The sequence below is a fragment of the Patiria miniata genome, unplaced genomic scaffold (assembly GCF_015706575.1).
Source record: "Patiria miniata isolate m_02_andy unplaced genomic scaffold, ASM1570657v1 HiC_scaffold_24, whole genome shotgun sequence".
Classification (NCBI taxonomy): Eukaryota; Metazoa; Echinodermata; class Asteroidea; order Valvatida; family Asterinidae; genus Patiria; species Patiria miniata.
In genome coordinates this window covers 786,334-807,783 of record NW_024037063.1, presented here as the reverse complement: position 1 = coordinate 807,783, position 21,450 = coordinate 786,334, and the positions used below count along the sequence as shown (strand labels likewise).

The 21,450-nt window shown below is 41.2% G+C and overlaps 2 protein-coding genes across 2 annotated transcripts in view; one reads left to right on the top strand and one right to left on the bottom strand.

Annotated features, from left to right (window-relative positions):
• Positions 1 to 88: 88 nt before the first annotated feature.
• LOC119732046 (nucleolar and coiled-body phosphoprotein 1-like) lies at positions 89 to 6,130 on the top strand. Its single transcript, XM_038205412.1, has 5 exons — positions 89 to 332; positions 1,603 to 3,849; positions 4,501 to 4,650; positions 5,084 to 5,167; positions 5,360 to 6,130. Exons 1-5 carry the CDS (start codon positions 228 to 230, stop codon positions 5,516 to 5,518), a joined length of 2,745 nt encoding a protein of 914 aa, XP_038061340.1. The 5' UTR covers positions 89 to 227; the 3' UTR covers positions 5,519 to 6,130.
• A 9,478-nt stretch (positions 6,131 to 15,608) lies between these two features.
• Positions 15,609 to 21,450, bottom strand: part of LOC119732047 (phosphatidylinositol 3,4,5-trisphosphate 3-phosphatase and dual-specificity protein phosphatase PTEN-like) — a 48,191-nt gene continuing 42,349 nt past the window's right edge. Inside the window, exons 7-9 of the mRNA XM_038205413.1 lie at positions 18,693 to 18,794; positions 16,974 to 17,183; positions 15,609 to 16,129 (exon numbers count right to left, since the gene is read on the bottom strand). Coding sequence (XP_038061341.1) covers positions 15,950 to 16,129; positions 16,974 to 17,183; positions 18,693 to 18,794 — 492 coding nt within the window. The 3' untranslated portion in view covers positions 15,609 to 15,949. The remainder of the gene's footprint in view (positions 16,130 to 16,973; positions 17,184 to 18,692; positions 18,795 to 21,450) is intronic.

Below are 21,450 nucleotides of genomic sequence, written 5' to 3'. Positions count from 1 at the left end.
TGGGGATGGGGCGAAGTGGGGATGGGGCGAAGTGGTTAGGGGCGAAGTGACATGGGGCGACGTGGAAATGGGGCGAAGTGTCCGACATTCAAGAGCAACAATCAACAACACGTTGGGTTTAATTTTCCACATGTGCGGTACCACGTGTAGTTCGTTGCAATCGTCAGCCTCGGGCAACCCCCTAAGAAGAGATTTCGGTAGATTGAAATCTTAAACACAACTCCAAGATGAGTTCCACCGTTCCGAGTAAGCTGTTTTCGTATATCTACGGCTTTCTGAGGGAGAACAAGCTGACGAAGACGGCCAAATCGCTGCGGAAGGAGACGGGATCGGTGAGTGGCGGTCCTACTAAAGCGCGTCAACAAGCGTCAACAAGCGTCAACAAGTCTTAGTAATCGTTAAGTGCGCGTCAACAAATTTTGTATAGGCCTTTGAACAATAAAAACAGCTTTATATGGTAGAAAAAGCAATAATGAACATCTTCTGCATATCAATTAAAGTTAAAATTATTTTAAAACTTGGTTTTCTTAACGCGAAATGTACGACGAATTTGTCGATAAAAGTTGGCCGCCATCTTGTTTATGTGTAGCTAGCCGTACTACGCATGCGTGAAGTGTAAAGAGCCATACTACGCATGCGCGAAGTCTACAGCGCCATCCAAACAAGATGGCGGCCTACTTTTATCGACAAATTCTTCGTACATTTCGCGTTAAAAAAACCAAGTTTTAAAATAATTTTAACTTTAATTGATATGCAGAAGATGTTCATTATTGCTTTTTCTACCATATAAAGCTGTTTTTATTGTTCAAAGGCCTATACAAAATTTGTTGACGCGCACTTAACGACTACTAAAACTTGTTGACGCTTGTTGACGCTTGTTGACGCTTGTTGACGCGCTTTAGTAGGACCCGTGAGTGGCCATCCGGATGAGCCCAGTTTCCGGACACTTACTGAAAATATAAACTTGACGCTATTTCACAATAAAATTTATGTTTATAAAGTTGTATTTAAAAAAAATTATATTGTAGTTGGCTGAATTAAAAACAAATCATTGTGATTTTGTGGAAATCCTCTTACTTCATTTGTACTTTTTCGCTTTAAAAAGATTAAGGCCCTAGGCCTAAAATTAAATTTAATCATGATTTAATCATGTTAATCGGATTTAAAAGAAATAAGGTTTTTCACTGTAATATGTGCCATCTTGTTCACGGGGCAAAAAGAACACGCGCTGCTAGACACGGGCGCATTTCAGAATGACTGCATGATGACTTGGAAGCGCCAAAGTTTTTCATTGACGATGCATACACAGCAAATCATGTAAAATTGCCCCGTTGGCATGGTTGGCAAGATCTGATAAGATGGTGTACATAAAATACCGTGAAACACCTTATTAAATATTATTAAATTAATACTTTTAGGCCTACCAACCATTGTTAAAAAATGTATCCTTGCAAAGCTACAACCATGACAACTGTTCTTTGATTCAAGATAAAGAAATTGAGTGATTAAGATTGCGGGAACAAAATGGGGAAGATGCTTTGTTTCGAACATGTTTTATGGCAACTTGGGGTAATAAAACTTGTCTTCGTTATTTCCTTTCAGCCGGTACATGCACCAAAACCGGAAGATCCTGACCTGGTTGAGATTCTGAAGACTTACGAAACGGTCTCTCCAAGCGGTGCGGTCAAACGCAAAGCCAAGCCTGATGACACACCATCCCCAGCCGCAAAGAAGAAGCTGAAGGGGGAGGAGTCGGCTTCAAAAACACCCAAAACGTCCAAAACGTCAGTGAAGACGAAAGATAAGACACCCTCTAAAACATCTGAAAAGACACCAGCAAAAACCGAGAAAACGCCCTCCAAAACACCAGTGACGAAAACAGTGTCCAAGAAAAAGGAGAAGAAAACACCAAGTAAGGCTCTGGAGGGAAAGGGGAAAACTTCGCCAGGGACAGGAACTAAGCGGAAGAAAGAGTCCAGCAGTGAAAGTTCTAGCGAGAGCGAGGCGGAGAGCAAGCAGGGCAAGAAGCCCCAGGCTAAGAAAGCAGCTGTGGGGAAGACGACACCACAGCCGGCTGCCAAGAAACCAACCAAGGATGCCTCCAGCAGCTCTGAATCGGAGAGCTCAAGCTCTGATGAGGAGGATGAGAAACCGGCACCGGCAAAGGCCACAAAACCAGCTGCTACGACGCCTTCTAAAGGGGCAGCTTTACAAAACGGCGACGGCAGTTCATCCAGCTCTGACTCCGAGAGTGACAGTGAGGAAGACCAACCCAAAACCCCTGTAAAGAAAGAAACCCAGACCCCGAAAGGCAAGAAAGTAACTCCCACACCAGCACAGAAGAAAGAAGAAAGCAGCAGTGATGACAGTTCAAGCTCAGAGGACAGCGATGATGAAGCAAAGAAGCCTGCCACTAAGCCATCCCCAGCTCCCAAAACCCAGGCAAAGTCTCCCAAAGTGCAGCCGGCCCCTAAAACCAAGGCGGAGTCTTCGAGTTCAGAGGAATCAAGCTCCGAAGATTCCAGCTCAGAATCCGAGACAGAGAAGTCCTCAAAGCCCGCTGGCTTAATTAAACCAGCTGCAGACTCACAAGCACCAGCTAAAACGCCAGCCAAGACTCCGGCGAAAAAGGAGGATTCTTCAAGTTCTGAGGATTCTTCTAGTTCTGAATCCGACAGTGAAGATGAAAAACCAAAAACTGTTGCAAAACCTGTTTCAAAATCAACACCAACACCAACTAAAGTACAAGCAACAAAAACACCTGCTAAATCACCAGCTAAAACTCCATCTAAAGGGAAGGATTCTTCGAGCTCTGAAGACTCCAGTTCGGAATCGGACAGTGAAGATGAAAAACCTAAAACTGTCGGAAAACCAGTGGCACGATCGACACCCGCACCAAGTAAAGTACAAGCAACAAAAGCCAAAGAGTCGTCCTCCAGCTCTGAGGCTTCAAGTTCCGAGTCAGAAAGCGATGAAGATGATGCGTCCAAAAAGCCGGCGTCATCAGCCAAACCAGCAGCCAAACCGCCTGCAAAAACAAACCCAAAGCAAGCCACCCCGGCATCGAAGGCCAAGGAAGCTTCCAGTTCTGAAGCTTCCAGTTCTGAGGATTCAAGTTCTGATTCAGATTCCGACAGCGGCGCAGAACCAAAGAAACCCACTGCACAGCCGCAAAAGGTGCAGCAGGCAAAACCACAAGTTGTTAAAAAGAGCGCCTCCTCAAGTTCCGAGGAAGAGAGTGACACAGAAAGTTCCAGTTCAGAGGAGGATGAAAGTCCCGCTAAAACGAAGCCAGCTCCAGCAACCCCAGCTTCAAAGCCCAGCCAAGCGAAACCGGCTGCAAAGTCTCCGGCAGCAAAACCCAAGAAAGATTCCTCAAGTTCAGACGATTCAAGCTCTGACGAAGACAGTGAGCCAGAGACCAAGCAAACAAAACCAGCTCTGAATTCCAAACCACAAACTCCAAAAACCCAGAAAGCAGCCGAAAGTTCCAGCAGTGGGGAATCAGACAGTTCAAGCTCGGACGACGACGAAGATAAAAAGAAGCCAACCTCTAAACCACAGACTCAGAAAACCCCTGCCAAAACGCCAACACCGGCCCCAGTGAACGGTAAAGACGATTCTTCGAGTTCAGACGATTCCTCGAGCTCAGACGATTCAAGCTCGGAGGAGAGCGAAACGGAGACAAAGAAGGCACCGGTGAAACAGGCAACGCAGAAAGCTACAAACGGGAAAGCCACGCCTAGCCAGGCATCCAAGAAGAGCAAAGACAGCAGCGAGAGCAGCTCAGACGAATCGAGCTCAGAAAGCGAGGAAGAGAAAGTGGTGATGAAAAAAGTGCTGACAAAGGTAAGTCCAGGGGAAAAAAAGAGATAAATGTTTAAATTTCAGAAAAGAGAACATTTCCCATTTTAGCACCTGCACTACATTGTATTGTAATACATTGTATTACATTGTATTTATTCCCCTGGAATAAAAAAAAAATTCACTGCTTGGCACTTTTGGATGGTGGTGTGGTTAAGTTTACGATCGAACAAAAATGGCATGTCTACTTTTTCCGAAACACTGTCTCATACATGTATGATTTTTCCCCTAAATTTCAATGTAGGTTACATCATCTGGGTTGTCAAAAATGCATATTCTGTGCTGTAAAACCCATTAGCACATGTACTAAATTGTATTACATTATATATATTTCCTGATAAATCCATAAATTTAAACAGTGCTGAGGCAGTTTGGGGCGGTACAGGTAAATGTAACAAGCACGGCGGTTGAGGCAATAGAGGAAAAGCATAAACTACATTGAGTCTAGTTTGTTTAAGAAACTACGAAAGTGAATGATGCCGTTTGAAAAGTGCAAAATGTGACACAAGTATTGATACTCCACCATGCAAAGCCTTAAATCTTATATCAAAATGTGACACATCGCCACCTTAGCCCTCATGTGAAGTTTGACAGCTTGGAACATTTTTCCCTTCAATTTCTTTTTCCAATTTGTAGAAGAAACCATCCAAATCATCTTCTTCCTCAAGTGATGATAGCGACGACGATGATGATGACGACACCAAACCAGGCAACCAGACTCTACCAGTCAGTACCACACCGGCCCAGGCTAAGAACAAACAGAGCCCTGCGACTGTTCCCAGAATGGTAAGTTGACATTATAAACCTATGATTGGCTGTTCCTTTCCTGAGGCCCAAACACTTCAGTAAAGGAATATAGGTTGGTGCGGCCATCCAGAACTTCCGAAATCTCCTTATGTCTTTTCTAGACCCATTTTCATAAAACTGAATTGTTCTTGTGTCAGAGCTAAATGGTAAAAATGGTACCTTGCTAATGATGAAAAGATGTTTCCATCGGGTGACATTATGCCGTGCTGCCTTATAGGTTTCCATGAAGTTTCTGTTTGCAAGGTTTCAAGATGCCAACATTGTTTTAAATTTTTCCAGATCTGAATGCGAGACTAGCATTTTCCCCCCAAATTAAGTTCCTCTGCTTTCCGTCTCTCAATATCATTTCGAAACAAATATTGTGTTTTCTTGTGTATTCAATTGCAATTTTTAATTTTATTTTTCTTTACAGAAAAAGGCTGAACCTTTCAGACGTGTCAAAGAAGGCGACCATGAAATTGACCCAAGACTGCAGGACAATTCCTTCGAGGCAAAGGTAGTGTATAAAACGCATCTGGCTATCTGCTTTGGGTGGAACAATTGATACCTTATACAAATCTCTGTTGAGCACTCAAGATCCATGGTGGTTATACTACTAACTTTTCAATGTATGAAAGTTTTAAGCTAGTGCTAGTGCCTTGCGTGCATTTTGAGTTCATTATTCTTTTGGTTTTTTTTGTCGACACAGAGGGGTTCGAGGGGCTCTTGGGGCGACAGGGCCAACAAAGATCTCAAGGTGGTCCGCGGCAAAGCCTTCCGCCACGAGAAGACGAAAAAGAAGCGGGGCAGCTACAAGGGAGGGCCGATCTCCACTGCCATCAACTCGGTCAAGTTTGACAGCGACTAGAAAACGTGACCAGAAATTGCTTTTATTCTTTTTTTTTCTGCGGAGTTGTAAATTAGTCAGTCACGAGTCGTCACCCGTAGACCTTTATCATACTGACACCATTTCAGTCATGTTTCCTGTATCCAATAACAGTACTGAATGATAATGTTTTTTTTGTGCAAAAAGGAACCAGACTATTTTTTCTCCCAGCCTCATTTTGGTTCCGTTGATTTGAATTGGAAAAAAAATCAAGACGACCGCAACATTATTTTTTGTCTCGTGTTACTCGTGACTGGACTGGACTTGTGATGGGCTTGACTACCGGTACACAACAGCGAGTTGTGGTTGTATTCAGTTGTGAGAGGCATTTGAAACCATGGCAATGGGATTCTGCAGTGTTGGTTGGATATTGTGCACTGTGACGTTAGATTTTCCCCCGTTTTGGGAAATTTTTCATTGGACATTTCATGATTTTGGCAGTTGGTGACCTTTTTATAAGTTACAGCCGAACAATTTTGTCGGTGAAATCATTCTCCAAGCGAGCAGCATGTCAATAACTTCAAGTGAGTCGGTCACCGTGACTAGGTTTCTATTTATTACACTCCTTCACATCGGTACGCAATTTCAATACATTTGTGGAACCGTGGTCAGAGTATTTTTTAGCGTGTGTTCTTTGCTAGCGCTTTTCTTCAAAACGGTACAATGGATATACACAAAACTTTCACCAAATATGTCCAAAATACCAGCCTATTACATACATGTATCTCATTTGTACTTGTTTTGATAATTGCTACTTAATTTTAATGTTTTCTTTAATTTGGGTCCAGATCATTCGGACTCGCCCTGTATACAATTCACATTGTACATGTTATTTCACATGCTTTGCAATGTCTGTCGTGAACTCATTGTGGTCAAGTGTTTATCAACCAAATGTATATTTCTTCTTTTTTGGGGGATTGTGTTCTCTTTCCTTTTGGGAACTTACCTGGTAGAAACGGCTCGCATTTGAGAGGAACATTGTGATTCATCACGTCATTCACGTGCGACACATTAATTTTCAAAAATTTGATTACCAAAATATGTACAATATTCTGTACAGGAGTGATTATGTTGGCAAAGTGTTGACATGTTTTTAATTTCGTGTGAAAGACTAAATCAACTTAAAATACACGATGTATTTTTTGTTCCTCAGGTTAGTGAGATCATGTTAACCTCAATTTTCTTGAATGAGTTTGTACAGAAACTGTATATAAATAATCATTCAAAACTCTTATGACTTTTTTTTCCACGTATTTGTAGTGAACTTGACATCATTTCAAGTAGTAGGTAGAAAAATCTAATATTTTAATTACATGTATTTTGTTTTACAAGTTCTGGGACAAAAGTAATTTTCCTTTTTCTCATTTGAGAATAAGAGAGAGATGTAAAAATAAAGTAATTTGTTGAAGAGTACGTTAGGATTTGTTTTACATATATGAGCTGTTAAAATTTTGTCTCCCAACTTACAAAACGTATTGAGCTTTTCAATGTTTTCGGCAATTTTGTGTGTGTTAACATTTGTTAAAAAATTACAACATAACAAGTTATTGATTTTAGTAAACATTTAATGTGTGTACAAGATAAATTCCAGCCGAGGATGACTATTAAAAGCTCATGTAAATTTAACTAACGACTTACATCTGCATATATAATGGCTTGAGTTGATTGTTTAAGGAATTACTACGGACATGTGGAGTTGTGATCAATCAATTTTACTTTATAAAAAGAACAGGATATTATTTTAAGAGTCATCATGGGTCGCGTTATTGAGCTTAGAGTTTACACTATTGACGTGCAAATTCTTGCACTTGAGGTTATTTCATCAGTGAAAAGTTTAATAAAGACCGTTTTAATATTCCAACTGGGCACGGGAAAGTTCAAATTGGTCCTCTTTCTATAAGTTGGCGCTGACATTCAGGAATTTCTGAAATCTTGTCTCGTTCCCAGACCCATTTTCACAAAACTGAATTGTTCTTGAGTCTGGAGTGCTGAAAAGCAAGACATTGAAACCGGTGAAAACGCACATACTACATTGTAAATGAAAAGATGTTTTCATCAGCTGATGTAATGCTGTGCCATAAGAACATCTTGGAGCAATTTTGGGCAAGGACCATAAGTCGACTAGTGGTAGATTTGAAATGTAACTTATGCTTGCGCACTAAAAAGCAACCTACAAATGTCTCTAGTCAAACACTGATCAAAACGTCATCAGTAAAACTTCTTGTTCCTGGCTCCCTGCTATGCATTATGACACATGAGGCTATTGGTAACCAGTGATGGAACCATTCCCTCCCCCCCCCCCCCCAGGCTCCAGTTCCAAAAACTCAACTAAAGTCCATCCATCCAGTGTTCAAGTGAAGTTAGTCAAATTATGGTTAACCACAGACTGCGACCTTTAGTGCAGAAAAACATGCAAAACAAGATCACACCAACTTTACTCACTCCTCAGCTTACAAAATTCTCCAAAATTTTCATGGGGCAAAGGCAAGGTCCTCGGTATTTCACCAGTCAAAGGTCTCAATTTAATTATTAAAGGAGACTTTTCTTTAAACAGTTTGCACTTGAGAGTGAAGCCAAGTGATTTCAATTTGAAGCTAAAGACTAGACTTGTGCATGCTCAACTTTTTTGTGACGATTGACCCTTCAGTAGTCTGGTGGCATGACCATAGAGAATGTGTAGAAACAGAGCTAGGTACCACGTTTCTTTTGACACAGTTGATTGATAAAGTACTAAAAGGGGGTGTTGGACTGGTTGTTTCATGTGCCAGTCTATTTTCTTGTATTGCATGTTTTCAATATCTTACGTTTCGGGACTCTCATAGTAGTATTTGCTAATTTCATGCTCCGCCATTGGGCATGCGGACCCTCGATCTGGCAACTTCACACAATAAAAATAGCCGGTTCAGTGATCTGAACCCTGACGCGGGAATCACTGAACCGGCTATATGTATTGTGTAAAGTTGCCAGATCGAGGCTCTGCATGCCCATGGCGGAAGTGTGAAAAGAGCGAATTGAGAGTCCCGAATTTTTGGACTAGGTTAACAATAGTCCTCGCTCAAACTTGCGTGCTGTTCATGTTAACTTTCGTTATTACATGCAAAAAACAGAGAACACAAAATAAAAGCAAACATAATTTAATACCAATGTTAGACACAGACGCTTGTGACCAAAATAAACCTTTTTTTTTATTCTTCATATGTGGCCATAGTTTGAGGGCTTACACTATCATTATGTACAAGCACATGATAATGACGAGACTCGGGTTCATAGTTTGTGCATACATATACAAATTGGTTCGTACAGCGAGGGTTGAAAGATTTCAAGGGACTTGCTTCTCAGTACATTTAAAATATAAACGTTGACAAATTGGACTATTGTTTTAACAATTACGTGGCAAACTACCCTAAATTCAGTGCAACAGAAAATGTTCTATCAAAAATTTCATTACAGAAACGAGCAAGCCATGTTTACTTACAGAATTTATGAGCCTGTACTTGGCTGCCATCTTGTCTGGCTCCCTGACCGGGATGTAATGTTAGACATGCATTCACAACTTGGTACCAGCCTATCAACTGCCTGTATAGGACCAAAATTGAGGCAGGCAAAATTCAAATTTATCAAAAAAATTTCAACTCCTTAATATCAGAGTTACAAAATGCATGTGCAATTGTGCATGTACCTCGAGCAATTTATGAGGAATTAGACTTTTTGAGTCATAAATTACTTTCGAATTAGTGCTTGCATGGTGCTCTTTATGTTTTGAGAGCAGTCTATGCATTTGACAGCAGTGTCTCCCATAGAACTTGTGGTTTACAATTTTCGTGTTCAGAAACTGGCTGCATAGACAACATGTTGACAAAACTAGTTAGCATCATGGCACACAAAGAACAAATGTATATATCCATCCCACCATGACCCCAAAAAGATTTACTACTGGTTACCATGAAGATGTGGTTACTAAGCCAACCAACTGGTCCACTTCTTGACAAGATGGCACCCATGTTCTGACACGGAGGTTTTTCAAATCTGTGTTTTGTCACCATGCAGCATTTACTCCAGGCTTTAGGCTTCATGTTTTAGGCCCCTAAGTTGTGACCCTCCACTAAGCCGACAGCTCAATTTAACTATTTTCTGTTTCAATGTAACGCTGGAGAAATGGGATGAAACCAAAACTGGAGACAAAGCCTGGAATTCGAAAATGGCCATGGTATCAATATGCCATAATTCTGAGCAAGCGAGGGCGCTGTCACACTCCATTTTCTGGGTACAATCAAAAAGAAAACTGTTCATCGAAGCAGTTGAGTACCTTTACTTAAATACTAAAAAGTAACTGTTGAGCTTTTGAAATTTGTGTATTGTTAATAACCTTGAATTCACGTCTGATTATATCCCATAATGATGTCATTATGGCGCCCTCAATTGCTCAAGAATAAGACCTATTGCTCCCTTGATAGGCCCTCAGTACAAAGGCATATAGTAAGCCAAATAACCTTTTCCAAAGAACTCTGTGTTGACAATATGTCGCTGATACAATATTAATGTACCCTGGCCATGGAGTTACTTTGCCAAGTTTAGAATCCTGACCACATTCCATTACATGGCTTGCTGCACAATCTTTGCTAGTTCAACACGATACAGATTGAAGCACTTACAATATATGCACTGCTAGTTCCATAATTATTGTGTCGTTCTATATCGAAAGTACAGCTACAGTAGGTTAAACATGACAGGCCCTCACATATGCTGTACTGGTCTGCTCACACAATTACATGTGCACGCTTTAGTCTAAGTATTAAAATGACAAGGTGTTTCAAAGTTTGAAGTAGTTTTCATTTTATTAATGACAGTGTTGTAAGGTATGGGATACAGGACATTACAGAAGTTTTTTTTTCCTGAAGTAACAACTACAGAGTGGCCACCAATGGACAAGTGGCCAGAATCAAATGGAGAATTACTGTAGGACTGAGGCCACAATGGAACAGAACAAAAATTGGTCACTACTGACAGACTGCTACACTGTCAGCAGCCAAAGTGAGACTAAAACATTCCTGATTTGGGATTTTCAAAGGCCGAAGTGGCAAGTTGGACTACCGGCCACTTTTAGACAAATTACCACAACTGGTCATGATGGGAAAGTGGCCAAACAGGAAAGGTGGCCTTATCACATTTTCCTATGCAAATTATAAATGACATGTGGGCCAGACTTGTTATTCATATGATTTTATTCTTGTTCGAAAGTCATTTCTGACTTAGTCATCTCACAGACCATCTCTGTTTGGCCTTTAAAACCTGAACTCCCTACTGTCCTTTACTAAGTACTGGACCAAGTCCGCCAAAATCCATCAATCACACAGCTTCCTATGCATGCTTTGCTTTAGGCCTCCAGGCCCAAGTCCACCATACTCCATCAATATTTAGTCAAACCAGGCCTGCAGGACCAAGTCCCCCAAAATCCACCAAACTGGGCGGGGGGATGGATTTTGATGGAGTTGGGTAGGTTAGGGTTAAGCTGCCAGAATGGATAATTGGCCACAATATGTCAACAACTGTGGGATGTCTCATCACATAAAACCCACCAGGCCTACAGAATGGACCAAGAGACCACTCATTAAGTTGTCCACTGAAAAACCTTACACAGGGAAGCTGCGATCACTTTTCGGACAGCACAATACCCACTTTGCCACATATTTTCTCCACAACATAGCTGGTGTTTTTAACAAACAGAAACTGCTTTACGAAGCAGCCCAAATGACTCCCAAACAAATTTTCTTCAATATTTAGTATAGAAAGTTGATTGGTTTTTACCTTTTTATAAATAAAGTACAATTGAATGGAATATTACTTTTTTTGCCTTTTTTTTCAAAATTGTGGGTGTTATATCATTAACCTGCGTAGTAATACATTTATTGAGAGGCCAAGGAATTGAGTTTCAAGGGAATTATGTGAAAAAAATCCAATTATCGAAGAACAGTGACATGTTTCCTTTCTCGATATAATGCCTCAAACTGTCACTACTGCCAAATATTTACAACAAATCTCAACTTTCAGGAAGGGTGGTTCGGGACTTTACCCTGGTACACTTTTACAGGAAAACATACAAGTATTTTTTTTTAAGTACCTTGCTCAAATATCAGTTAAATTTGCAGTAAAATATATATATAAAAAAAAAGTTGCAGATTTAAACAATAAATACATAATTTAAGTCAATCTATTTAGCAGTCACATAACTAGTCCAGGACTTGACTCACATTTTGTTTCTTTTTCTTTTTCACTTCCAGAGAGTTGCGTTGTCAAAATTTCACCTTTTTTTCCCCTCAATGCAAACTTGGTCAAATACTTTTCACGTTTTTTAGACAAAATGGACACCAAACCATACCATACAAAAACCAAACAATGTAACAACCGTCAGTCACACAATCTGCAATAAAAAAAAGTGTTACTTCCTAACATTTCAGAAAAAAGAAAAAAATACTGAAAAACACGGGCGTATTTTTGTTGTTGTTTAGTTTTGGTCAACCAAGGTCGATAAAGTCTTTGGAACATTTCTTTCTTGCCCCCCTATACAATATGTATACACAGTGTTTTTTTTTATGTACATAATTATACATATATTCTATATTACAAGTTTCCCACAAGAGCTACTGTTATGTAAACTGCATTTTATTTCTTTCTGTTTGTACATCGGGTCACTAGACACAAACCCTTGCTTTTACGAGTGCAAAAAGGGTGCAGTCCACAAACATGTGGGTACACGTACTAGTATAGCTAATTTCCTCAAATTTTCTCGCCCACAAAAATTACATCTGTGTAAATTTACTACTGGAGGATTGACTTGACAATGAGTGTCTAAAAACTACACGACTTCTCCGGTCACAATTTTGACAAACTAGAGAGGAAAAAAAATGTACAATAGTCACTTGTTATGGTCACCTGGATTTTTTAAAATGAGAAGCAGTAGACTGGTCCCTGGTGGTAACCTTTTGCGCAGTTAGTGGAACTGCCTTGGGGAGTCTGGTGACTCATCCCAAAAGATAAGAAGCATGAAAAAAAAACAGTGGAAGTTCATTAGAAGTTAAATCTATCACCATGTACCAAACTTTTATCATTTTATAAAGCATGATAGAATAAATGTTATCTTAAGAGCTGTTTTCTCAGGAAATGGGATATTAATCCTTTGCAGTCAGTATTAAAACAGTATCTGTTTCAAATTCTTTTTTTTAATCGGGAAGTCCTGTTAGATCACAGCAGATGAACAAGTTTGACACGAGTGAATTTCTGGCAAGTGAATTTCTATAGTGTTTCGTTAGTCATACTCATTTATCATGTCAAACTCGTTTATCGCGTCATACTCGCTTGGTTTTTCCATTCACTATTGCCTTGAAACACGCTTGAAAATCCCGGCCCACACGATTCAAGCAAAATGTATCAGGAGATATGCTTGACATCCTTAAACCAATCTCCCGATGAAAACATTGGCAATTTGCCAAAACAACCGATGTAAAACAAAAAAATTCCAGAGAAGACACTATCACTTACAACCTTCGCAGCGTTTGGAGTATTTCCGGTCAAGCAAACTCTTATCATTGGCGTCCACAAATTTCATATTACAAGTACTCACTACAGTGGAAGGTTTTTTAGTTTATCTATAAAAAAAACCAATTAATCAATTAACAAATGACTTTAACAAACATTGTACATTGGATGTTTTCCCCTGTCTCTCAATAATGTAAAAACACACTTATAATGACAACAGTGATATTAAAAATCCTTTGGCAATTGTTAACTAGTTTTTAAACTCTTAACGTTTTAATACACATTTAGCTGTGACACAGTACGACTGTTCGTAAAAGCTCTTTTAAAGTGTGTACATTCCCTGACGAAATTTTGGAGGACAAAAATCTGGCAAAAATTTGCACCATTTCCCGACATTCTCTCCCAAACTCCGTCCGACCTCCGTTTTCAACAAAAGGAATTGATCAAAAGTCGCCACGCCCGAAACAGAAACGAAACGGACACAGAGGAAAATGGAGAAATTGCGCAAATTTATTTTGCAGGTTTCTGTCCCTCTTTCAGCTTTTAACTTAGCTTAATATATAAGTATTCACATGCAATAATATACTCCTTATTTTAAAATATAAAAACTAGGGCTGAAGGTGCAAGAAATGTACAGTTTCCTTTATTTTTAATCTATGAACAAGTGTCTTACATGTACATGTTTTTTTTTTCTCAACAATGTAGAGTTATTTTTTTACTTTTTATATGCTATATCGTGACCGTTGCATTGCAGGATGCACAGGGTAAAAGTAAGAAGCCTTCTCATTGGCCGAGACTTTGGCAGGGCAATCTTGTGAACCAATCCTATTCCCTGTTACACACGCACACCTGGAGAGAAACGATTTAAAGCCCCTCCACTGCCTGGTATTGAGAGGATCATCTGGGACTGACTTGGATGATCCAACGCACAGCCAGATAATTTCAGGGGATTGAAGAACTTCAGACAAACTTCCAAAAGCAGGTTTTTTTTAGCAGTACGGACCAAATGATTCTCAACGACTGGCCATCTACAAGTACAACGTGGACTCAGTGCAGGAACAAAGACGCGCAGTGTGGCTGCTCAAGCAGGCCCATGTTTGCAGAACACACCGCATGCGCTCACATGTTTATATGCATGTACATGGATGAACTCTGTGAGCACAAACAGTTGATTGCACTATAGGGTCTTTTTTGAAAGCCCTGATGGGCTCCGTGCACAAGTACCCCCTCAACGGTACGAAAGGGAGAGTTGGGGGAGACCACCGGGAGAGACATTTGAACACATTGCCGACGACGACTGATGCTTCGAAGAAGATGCTGTATGGCTTTGTATAGCGTGCGTTCGAGTAGCTCACCCGGATCAACTCGGGTCAAGGCAGACGGGTTAGCCACGACAACCGGGCTAGTAAAATGCTTAACCGCGGGCCATCAGGATCCTCACGTGACGCCCATAGCTATGGCCGTAGCCACTGACAAAATGCCCCTCTTACTTTGAGATTTACTGCAAAACTCAAAAAAGTTGGGCTGGAATTATAGCCTCAAAAGTCGCAATGAAACAAAACGGACACAGACGAAAAAGGAGAAATTGCGCAAATTTATTTCGCAGGTTTTCTGTCGCAGGTTAAAGCTTAAGCCAACTAAGCTTATCCGCTGTCGGACCGCCATATTTTTACGTTTCTTGAAATGAACAACTCATGCGTGTGACATATTTCCACCACTGACTCTGCTCCAACAGCAGGGCCTGTGGTGGCTGACACAGGTGAGTCCTGAGAATGACGTCAGAGCTAATTGAACAGCACGGGGCTAACCCGAGTCGATCCGGTTCAGCCACTTGAACGCACCCATAATATGCATGCACTGGTTCATGTGGGTATGGGACTAAGTATGCACAATTGATCTTATTCTGAGTGCCCACAAACTCCTAACGTCTCCTCGTGAGCCATCAGGTGCCATCAGCCATGCCTTCAAATGTCTCTCCACAGTGGTCTTCCCAACTCTCCCTTTGTAACCGTTGAGGGGGTACTAGTGTGGGAGTCCATGGCGCCGAGTACGAAAAAAACCGATAGTGCCTATGCGCGGGTAGTGTGCGCATGATAGCAGTTACATCCACGTTCCTGTCATATTTATCTCTTTGTTACAACTGACACGTTTTTGCGTACAATCTCTTAGACAATCCACCAAATTGGTGCGCGTGCGTGGGTGTGCGTGGGAACAGCGGGCGGGTGCGAAGATACAGAGGGAGTAGGACCAAAGAAGCTAACAGCTGCTTCAAATTCAATAAAAAGTACTGTACCATGATATATAGATATAAACATTTTACATACAATATAAATCCTTTTATTTTTTGTGCCTGTCCAAATGTCAGCTTTTGATACCTTGCAGATCTGTACACATGATAACGACTGACGCTTCTCAACATGTTGCCTCTCGGAGGGCACCAGACTATTTTGAATTCTCAAAAAAACACCGAACACCCTGTCTTGCCAACTCAATAACCATCAGAATGCCCTTTGATAAGCCTTTTTAGACCTGATTTTCCTTTTTTTTAAATCAACCATCACAGGCTAAAATCCTAGGAAGAATTTACTAATGGGTGATGCGGACTGGTTCCTATGGCTAAGGCTACTGCTACCATGATCCCAATGTAGTTATATCCAGAATCCTAGACTGTAGCTCTAGACAGGAGATTGTGACTAAGCCTAGGGCTTGTCTTTGTTAGTCTAACCGAGATAGTCTGGTACCCTGGGAGAGAGACACAAACACGGATGTCTGTCCATGCACAGACGGTAGAATGTGTGTATGCAGGGAGTTCGTGCACCGCACCTAGGGGAGGAGAGTGAGGAAGAGGGAGGGGGGGGGGGGGGGACCGTGTGGCCGTCATCATACCAACGTGATGGTTCCGTCTTCGCAGGGCCAGTCCTCGCAAGGTTCTTCCTCCGACTCTGAGGATTCCATCTCCAGCAGGTCGTTGGAGCTGCCGCAGGGACTCAGGTTGTCTTCGTGGTTCGGCGAGCGCTTGTCCATGTCGCCCTCGTTGCCCCGCGTGAAGTATAACCGGATCTGTGGTCGACGAAAAATCAATTCACTCATACATCACATGTCAAATCAACCTCGTGCTCGTAGGAAATGTTCACATTCAGGAAATGTTCAGGGTGATAGGAAAAGATTTAAATGCCGTCTTTCAACAGTGTAAATTGCATATTTTGTTAACTGATAAACGTGACTCTGCTGTTTTTCCCATGTGCATTTTCTTGTGACCACACTTGTGATTAGGCCGGACCACAACACTGGTGAGCATTAAGAGAGTTTTCGAAACCTTTGCTTTTTCTGGCTGTTTTTATACACAGGCACAGCTGACGGGTTAAGACGTCAAGATTGCCTCGACCCGTTTCCGGGGGACGTCTAAACACGCTATTAATCCCTCGTGCCTATTGTTCAAACACACAAAGTCCGTGAAGTCTGTGGAGGCGGACCGTGTGTTGATCTTGAATTGGCCGTTGTTCACAGCCTACTGTTGTACAATTTACGCTCCATTGCACACCCTGGAGTATTAAAACATATGAGGTTTCGGCAAGAAATATCGAACAAATGCTGACAAATAAATGACTCTTGCGAATCAGTTTTTGTGGCGTTTGGCTGTATATCAGAAGTTGGCTGGAAAATTTTGCCTTTTTCAAAAATTGAAATTTTCGGCAAAAATAATCCCGGCGCAAAGTGGTTAAACGCAAACCAAATGGAAATCTTCGGACCTTTGACTCATATCAAATTTGTGCCAGAGCCTACATGTGATTCGGGGGCCTAAAATCTTCTGAAGCAGAAGACGAAGACAAAGATGAGGACGAAGACAAAGATGAAGACGAAGACAAAGCCGGCATTTGAAAAGGCCCTACATTCCCTTTTTTACCTTGAGATTTGGGGAGTAGAGTTTATTGGTCTTATCCTTGTTGGCCTTGTCCAGGGCGTCTTTGTTCAGACCCATGACCAGCTCCTCGCTGCCGTTGGCCAGCGGCACCGTCTCCGTGTTGCAGGTCCCGGACCCGGGCCGGCCCAGCTCCGTGACGGGGTGGACCACGAAGAATGTGTTGAACCAAAAGTGGAACAATGATTTCTTGTCCTGGAATTGTAGACAGAAGTGGTTAGATACATGTAATAATAACAACGGATAACACTAAATTATCATTGGTACATGTGGGACTTGAACCCGCTACTAGAGCCAGGCTTTCATCTTTCACCAAAAACCCTTGACAATAGGACTTTGGGAGGACAAAATCAGGATAAAAGTAGGACTCTTGTGGGCCTTCAGGAGTAGTTTTCTTTGATCTTCACCCATGTCCACAGCATCATGAGCCTCATTTGGCATGTTCTGTATACTCACAACACTTGTGCTCCATCCTCAACTAAGCTCTTGGAAGTACAGTTGCAGTACTCCTGCGCCAAAGCCCTTCATTGTGTGATTTACATATATGACAGTGTGTAACACTGTTATGAAAAATATTCAATGAGATTTCCCTTTCCGGAGTTGTGGGACAAAACAGTAGACAAAAGTAGGCATTACAAGAAAAAAAGTATGAAAAGTAGGAGCAAGGTAAAAAAAATATTGGAAAAAGTAGGAAAAGTAGGAATACTTGAAAGCCTGTAGTACAGACATCTTTACAACTTGACAACCAGGCTTACTCGACTTGACAACCAGTAGGAGGGCTCGAATGTGGTTGGCAAGTTCATTGGTTGAGTGGTAAGATGTCTACACCAGCAAGCAGGAGGTCGTGGGTTCAAGTCCCACCCATAGTTTGTGGATTTTGTTTCTCGCAAGCCCTCGGACAGCACCGAGTGAACAGTGCTAATGAATTTCACTTGGTGAAGGGTAAAACCTATCAAACACTAACTGAAAAGGTCTAACAATGCAAAAACTAAGCACCACAGTAAAATGAGAATTTCTGTACATGTATGTGCCACAGTTATAATGAATGGCAGTTTATATCTGACATGAAGGAAATATCTTTATATAGGGTGTATCACAAAAACCTTCCAAACATCCTCTTTTCACAGCTTGTATAAAAAAATTAGAGAGTATATTTCATTAGCTTTTCAACACCGAAAAAATGTTTCCAATCGGGCAAATATTTATTGAGTTATGACCAATTGAATACAAGTACTGCTTTTTTGCTTTGCCCACGGTGACTGATACTTTGACTGCCGCAATAAGAACACGGTTTGTAACATTCGTGAAAAAGGCTACCAAGTAGAGGGCAGAGACAGAGCAGCACAGTAAACATCTAAGAAGTTAACCAAACAGTCCTTTTCAGGACTACTGTTACTTCCAAAAGGATAAATGACTATTGTTTAAAAAAAAATACAAATGAACCAAATAAAGTAAGAAATATTTAAACATTAAAGAAAGCGACATTAAAGAAAGCACATATTATAAATTGGTCATTACTTAATAAATATTTACCTGATTAGAAAGATTTGTTTGGTGTTGAAAAGCTAATGAAGTATTCTCTCTAAATGTCTATCGATATTTGTGATGTATTTTTTTAAAAGCTGTGAAAAAGAGGGAGCTTTGAGGGCTCGTTTTTTGTGTGAGAAACCTGTATGGACAACGTAGTAAAGATAGAGGACTCACAAGCATGGATGTTTTGTGGAAGAACTCAACCTTGACGTCGCCGCAGACCGGCACCGTGGTGGGAATGTCAAACTCAATAATCCTCTCCCCTCTCTTGATCCCCTGACAATGTTCAAATCAAATCAAATCAATCAAATTACATATAAAATAATCCCATCAAATCAATCAAATTACGTGGAAATAATCGAATCAACTCAATCAAACTTCCGGGCATGCGAGACAAAAAAGTCATACGACTGAGCAGAAAAAGAAGATTCATGTAGATGTATCTGCCTCTTTTCATTTTTTTTTTTTTTGATATTACACATGTATTTCGAGGTAACAGTGAAAAAGCACGCACATTCTTTTGATCACGAAACAAGTGTTTGGTCAATAGTACTCTTTATTCCCAAAAATCAGTGAATTGACTGATGGTTGGAAATCACCAACATTTCTTGTTTTCTTATAAATGAATCAAGGCCTCGACTAGGCAATGGTTAACTGTTCGTACTCTTTACGGAAATGTGTGGGGGGCATCCGATGCAGGCAAGCAAGGGGATCGTTGAGGCTAGTGTAGGCGGCGCTGTGTGCCGTCGCAAGTACAGTGCAATGGGTACCGGACAAATCAGCCTAAGCTGTACGGTAGTGGCCACTCGCTCGTTCAGGGAAGAGGTACAGGGGTGTGAGTAACCACTGATAAAAATAGCTGAAAACACCTGAAAAAGGTGTAAACAAGCTGAACTCCGGAAATCTCCTATACTTTTGTACACAACAAGTGAGGGAAAAAGCTGAAATACAAAAAAGAAGAAGCTGAAATCAGCTTTAAAGCTGAGATTTTACACCCCTGGAGGTAGACAGCCTTGGTCAGGGCTACAAAGATGGCTACTGAATGGAAAAGTGTCTATACACATAATAGGAAAGTTGTTTTAAAACAAATTTGAAGTTGACCGACGATATTGACTGGAGCATGATTTGAACCTGCAACCTTTGGATTGCCGTTCCGGTGCTCTACCAACTGAGCTATCCAGCCCTATGTTGGCGGTTCCCAAATTTGTCAATGTTTATGTTCAAGGGGCGCTAGTCAGAAGCCATAAACCATACATGTACATGCCATGTAGTCAGGGATCATGTGAGTTTGGGCGTAGAAATGTTGAATTTTTGGGTGTCTTCAACGCCTCAACACAAAGTTATCAATTCTGATTTTGAATACGGAGTTGTCCATTTTTGTGTCCACTGTTACTGAGCTGCATGTACAATTCCTGGCCCCCTGGCATCCAGGGGGCCCCTGGGGGATGTCAGCAGGGATGGGCCCTGTCAAATTAATTTGACAAGGAAATGGAATTAAAGAGACAAAGGCCTGCCCACCTCATTGGGCTAATGAAATAATGGAGATTTATTATGTGTCCGTGCCCTTCCTTCCTGGAAGTAATTAGATGACTGGGAGCAAGTCTATCAATGACCCCCCCCCCCCCCCCAAGGATGAGTGACGATCCCCATCCCACATAGACCCAAACCTTAACAAAGAAAGAAACCATTTTGGTACCAGCTGAGGGGTGGGAAGGGATTCTTCTGTTTGTACATGAGAAGGGGTGGGGGGGGGGGGGAAGAGGTGGCTATCTTGCTCAGAGACAGACAAATCTTGCCCTTAACCAGTTTGCACTGGGAATATTTTAACATTGACCGGACCCTGGCGCGGAATTGTTTTTTTTTACCAACCATGATGCCAGACGGATTCAGGCCGTCATCTGCGGGTAGCACACCCTGATATTTCCGGCCTCGCTCGCTGCGAGGGTAGCAGACAGATATTTCCAGCCTCGCTCATTGCGTGTTTATCCATCATTCGTTCCGAATATCGAAAAACCTTTCCGTGTACGGTATACACGTCGTCCGACGTGAACTGGTTAAATTTTTTTTTCTTGCTCACCGACCGACTTACTGACTCACTGGCGTTTGAGCCGGGTAGCGCTGTCGTATATGTGACCTGTTCTGTCAAAATCAGACCTTTCTGGGCATAAGGTCAAAAATGAGATTTTTTGCATTTTGTTAAAATATGTACATTTTCCTTTTAATAGGTGGTTTAATTTTTGAAACCGGTCATTCCTGGGCAAAGTTATGCTATTTTGAAGTTCATCGTGTCAAAAAGTAGAAAACGGCAGTTAAAGTTTGGGGTCTATTTTAAGACCTGTTTCAAGTGACATTTCTTTAACTGATATACATGTACCTTAACAAATCATCAAAAATACTTTATTTAGAGTTCGAAATTAGGGTTTCAAACTTTTATAGTATATTTTAGACATGTTCAAGATTACAAATATGCAAAAATTAGAAAATCAAAAAAAAAAATCACCCCACACAGCATTTTTTGGCCCTATCTCAATTTCAACCTCTGCTCAGAAGCGTCTGCTTTTGACAGAACAGGCCACATAATGATTACTCAGTAACGCCACCAAATAGGCTCAATCCAGCCCATGGTGTACATGTAAAAGCAGATCCAAGTACAGACTTCTGGTGAGAGGCCATTTTGAATCAATTGAACAGAATTTCATGCACTCTGGGGCCATCTTGACTAGGTTGGCCTCGTCTTGTTTTAAAAATAGACCCACCGTCTTGACTGTCTTGAGTGACTCATGCTACTTCCTCCCGCAGGAATAAGATATCGTGAATCGGCAAAATGATGTTACATAACTGACCTTCCATTATGTAACTTGAAAGTACAACATTTGCAAACATAACAAAAAACCTACCCGATTATTATGAAATACCTCATTTGACTGTACAT

Bases quoted from the DNA above. Each gene is read 5' to 3' on its own strand.
- LOC119732046 (XM_038205412.1), top strand. From the start codon at position 228: ATGAGTTCCACCGTTCCGAGTAAGCTGTTTTCGTATATCTACGGCTTT. The intron at 3,850-4,500 runs GTAAGTCCAGGG...TCCAATTTGTAG, and splicing joins TGAAAAAAGTGCTGACAAAG to AAGAAACCATCCAAATCATC. The intron at 4,651-5,083 runs GTAAGTTGACAT...TTTTCTTTACAG, and splicing joins CTGCGACTGTTCCCAGAATG to AAAAAGGCTGAACCTTTCAG.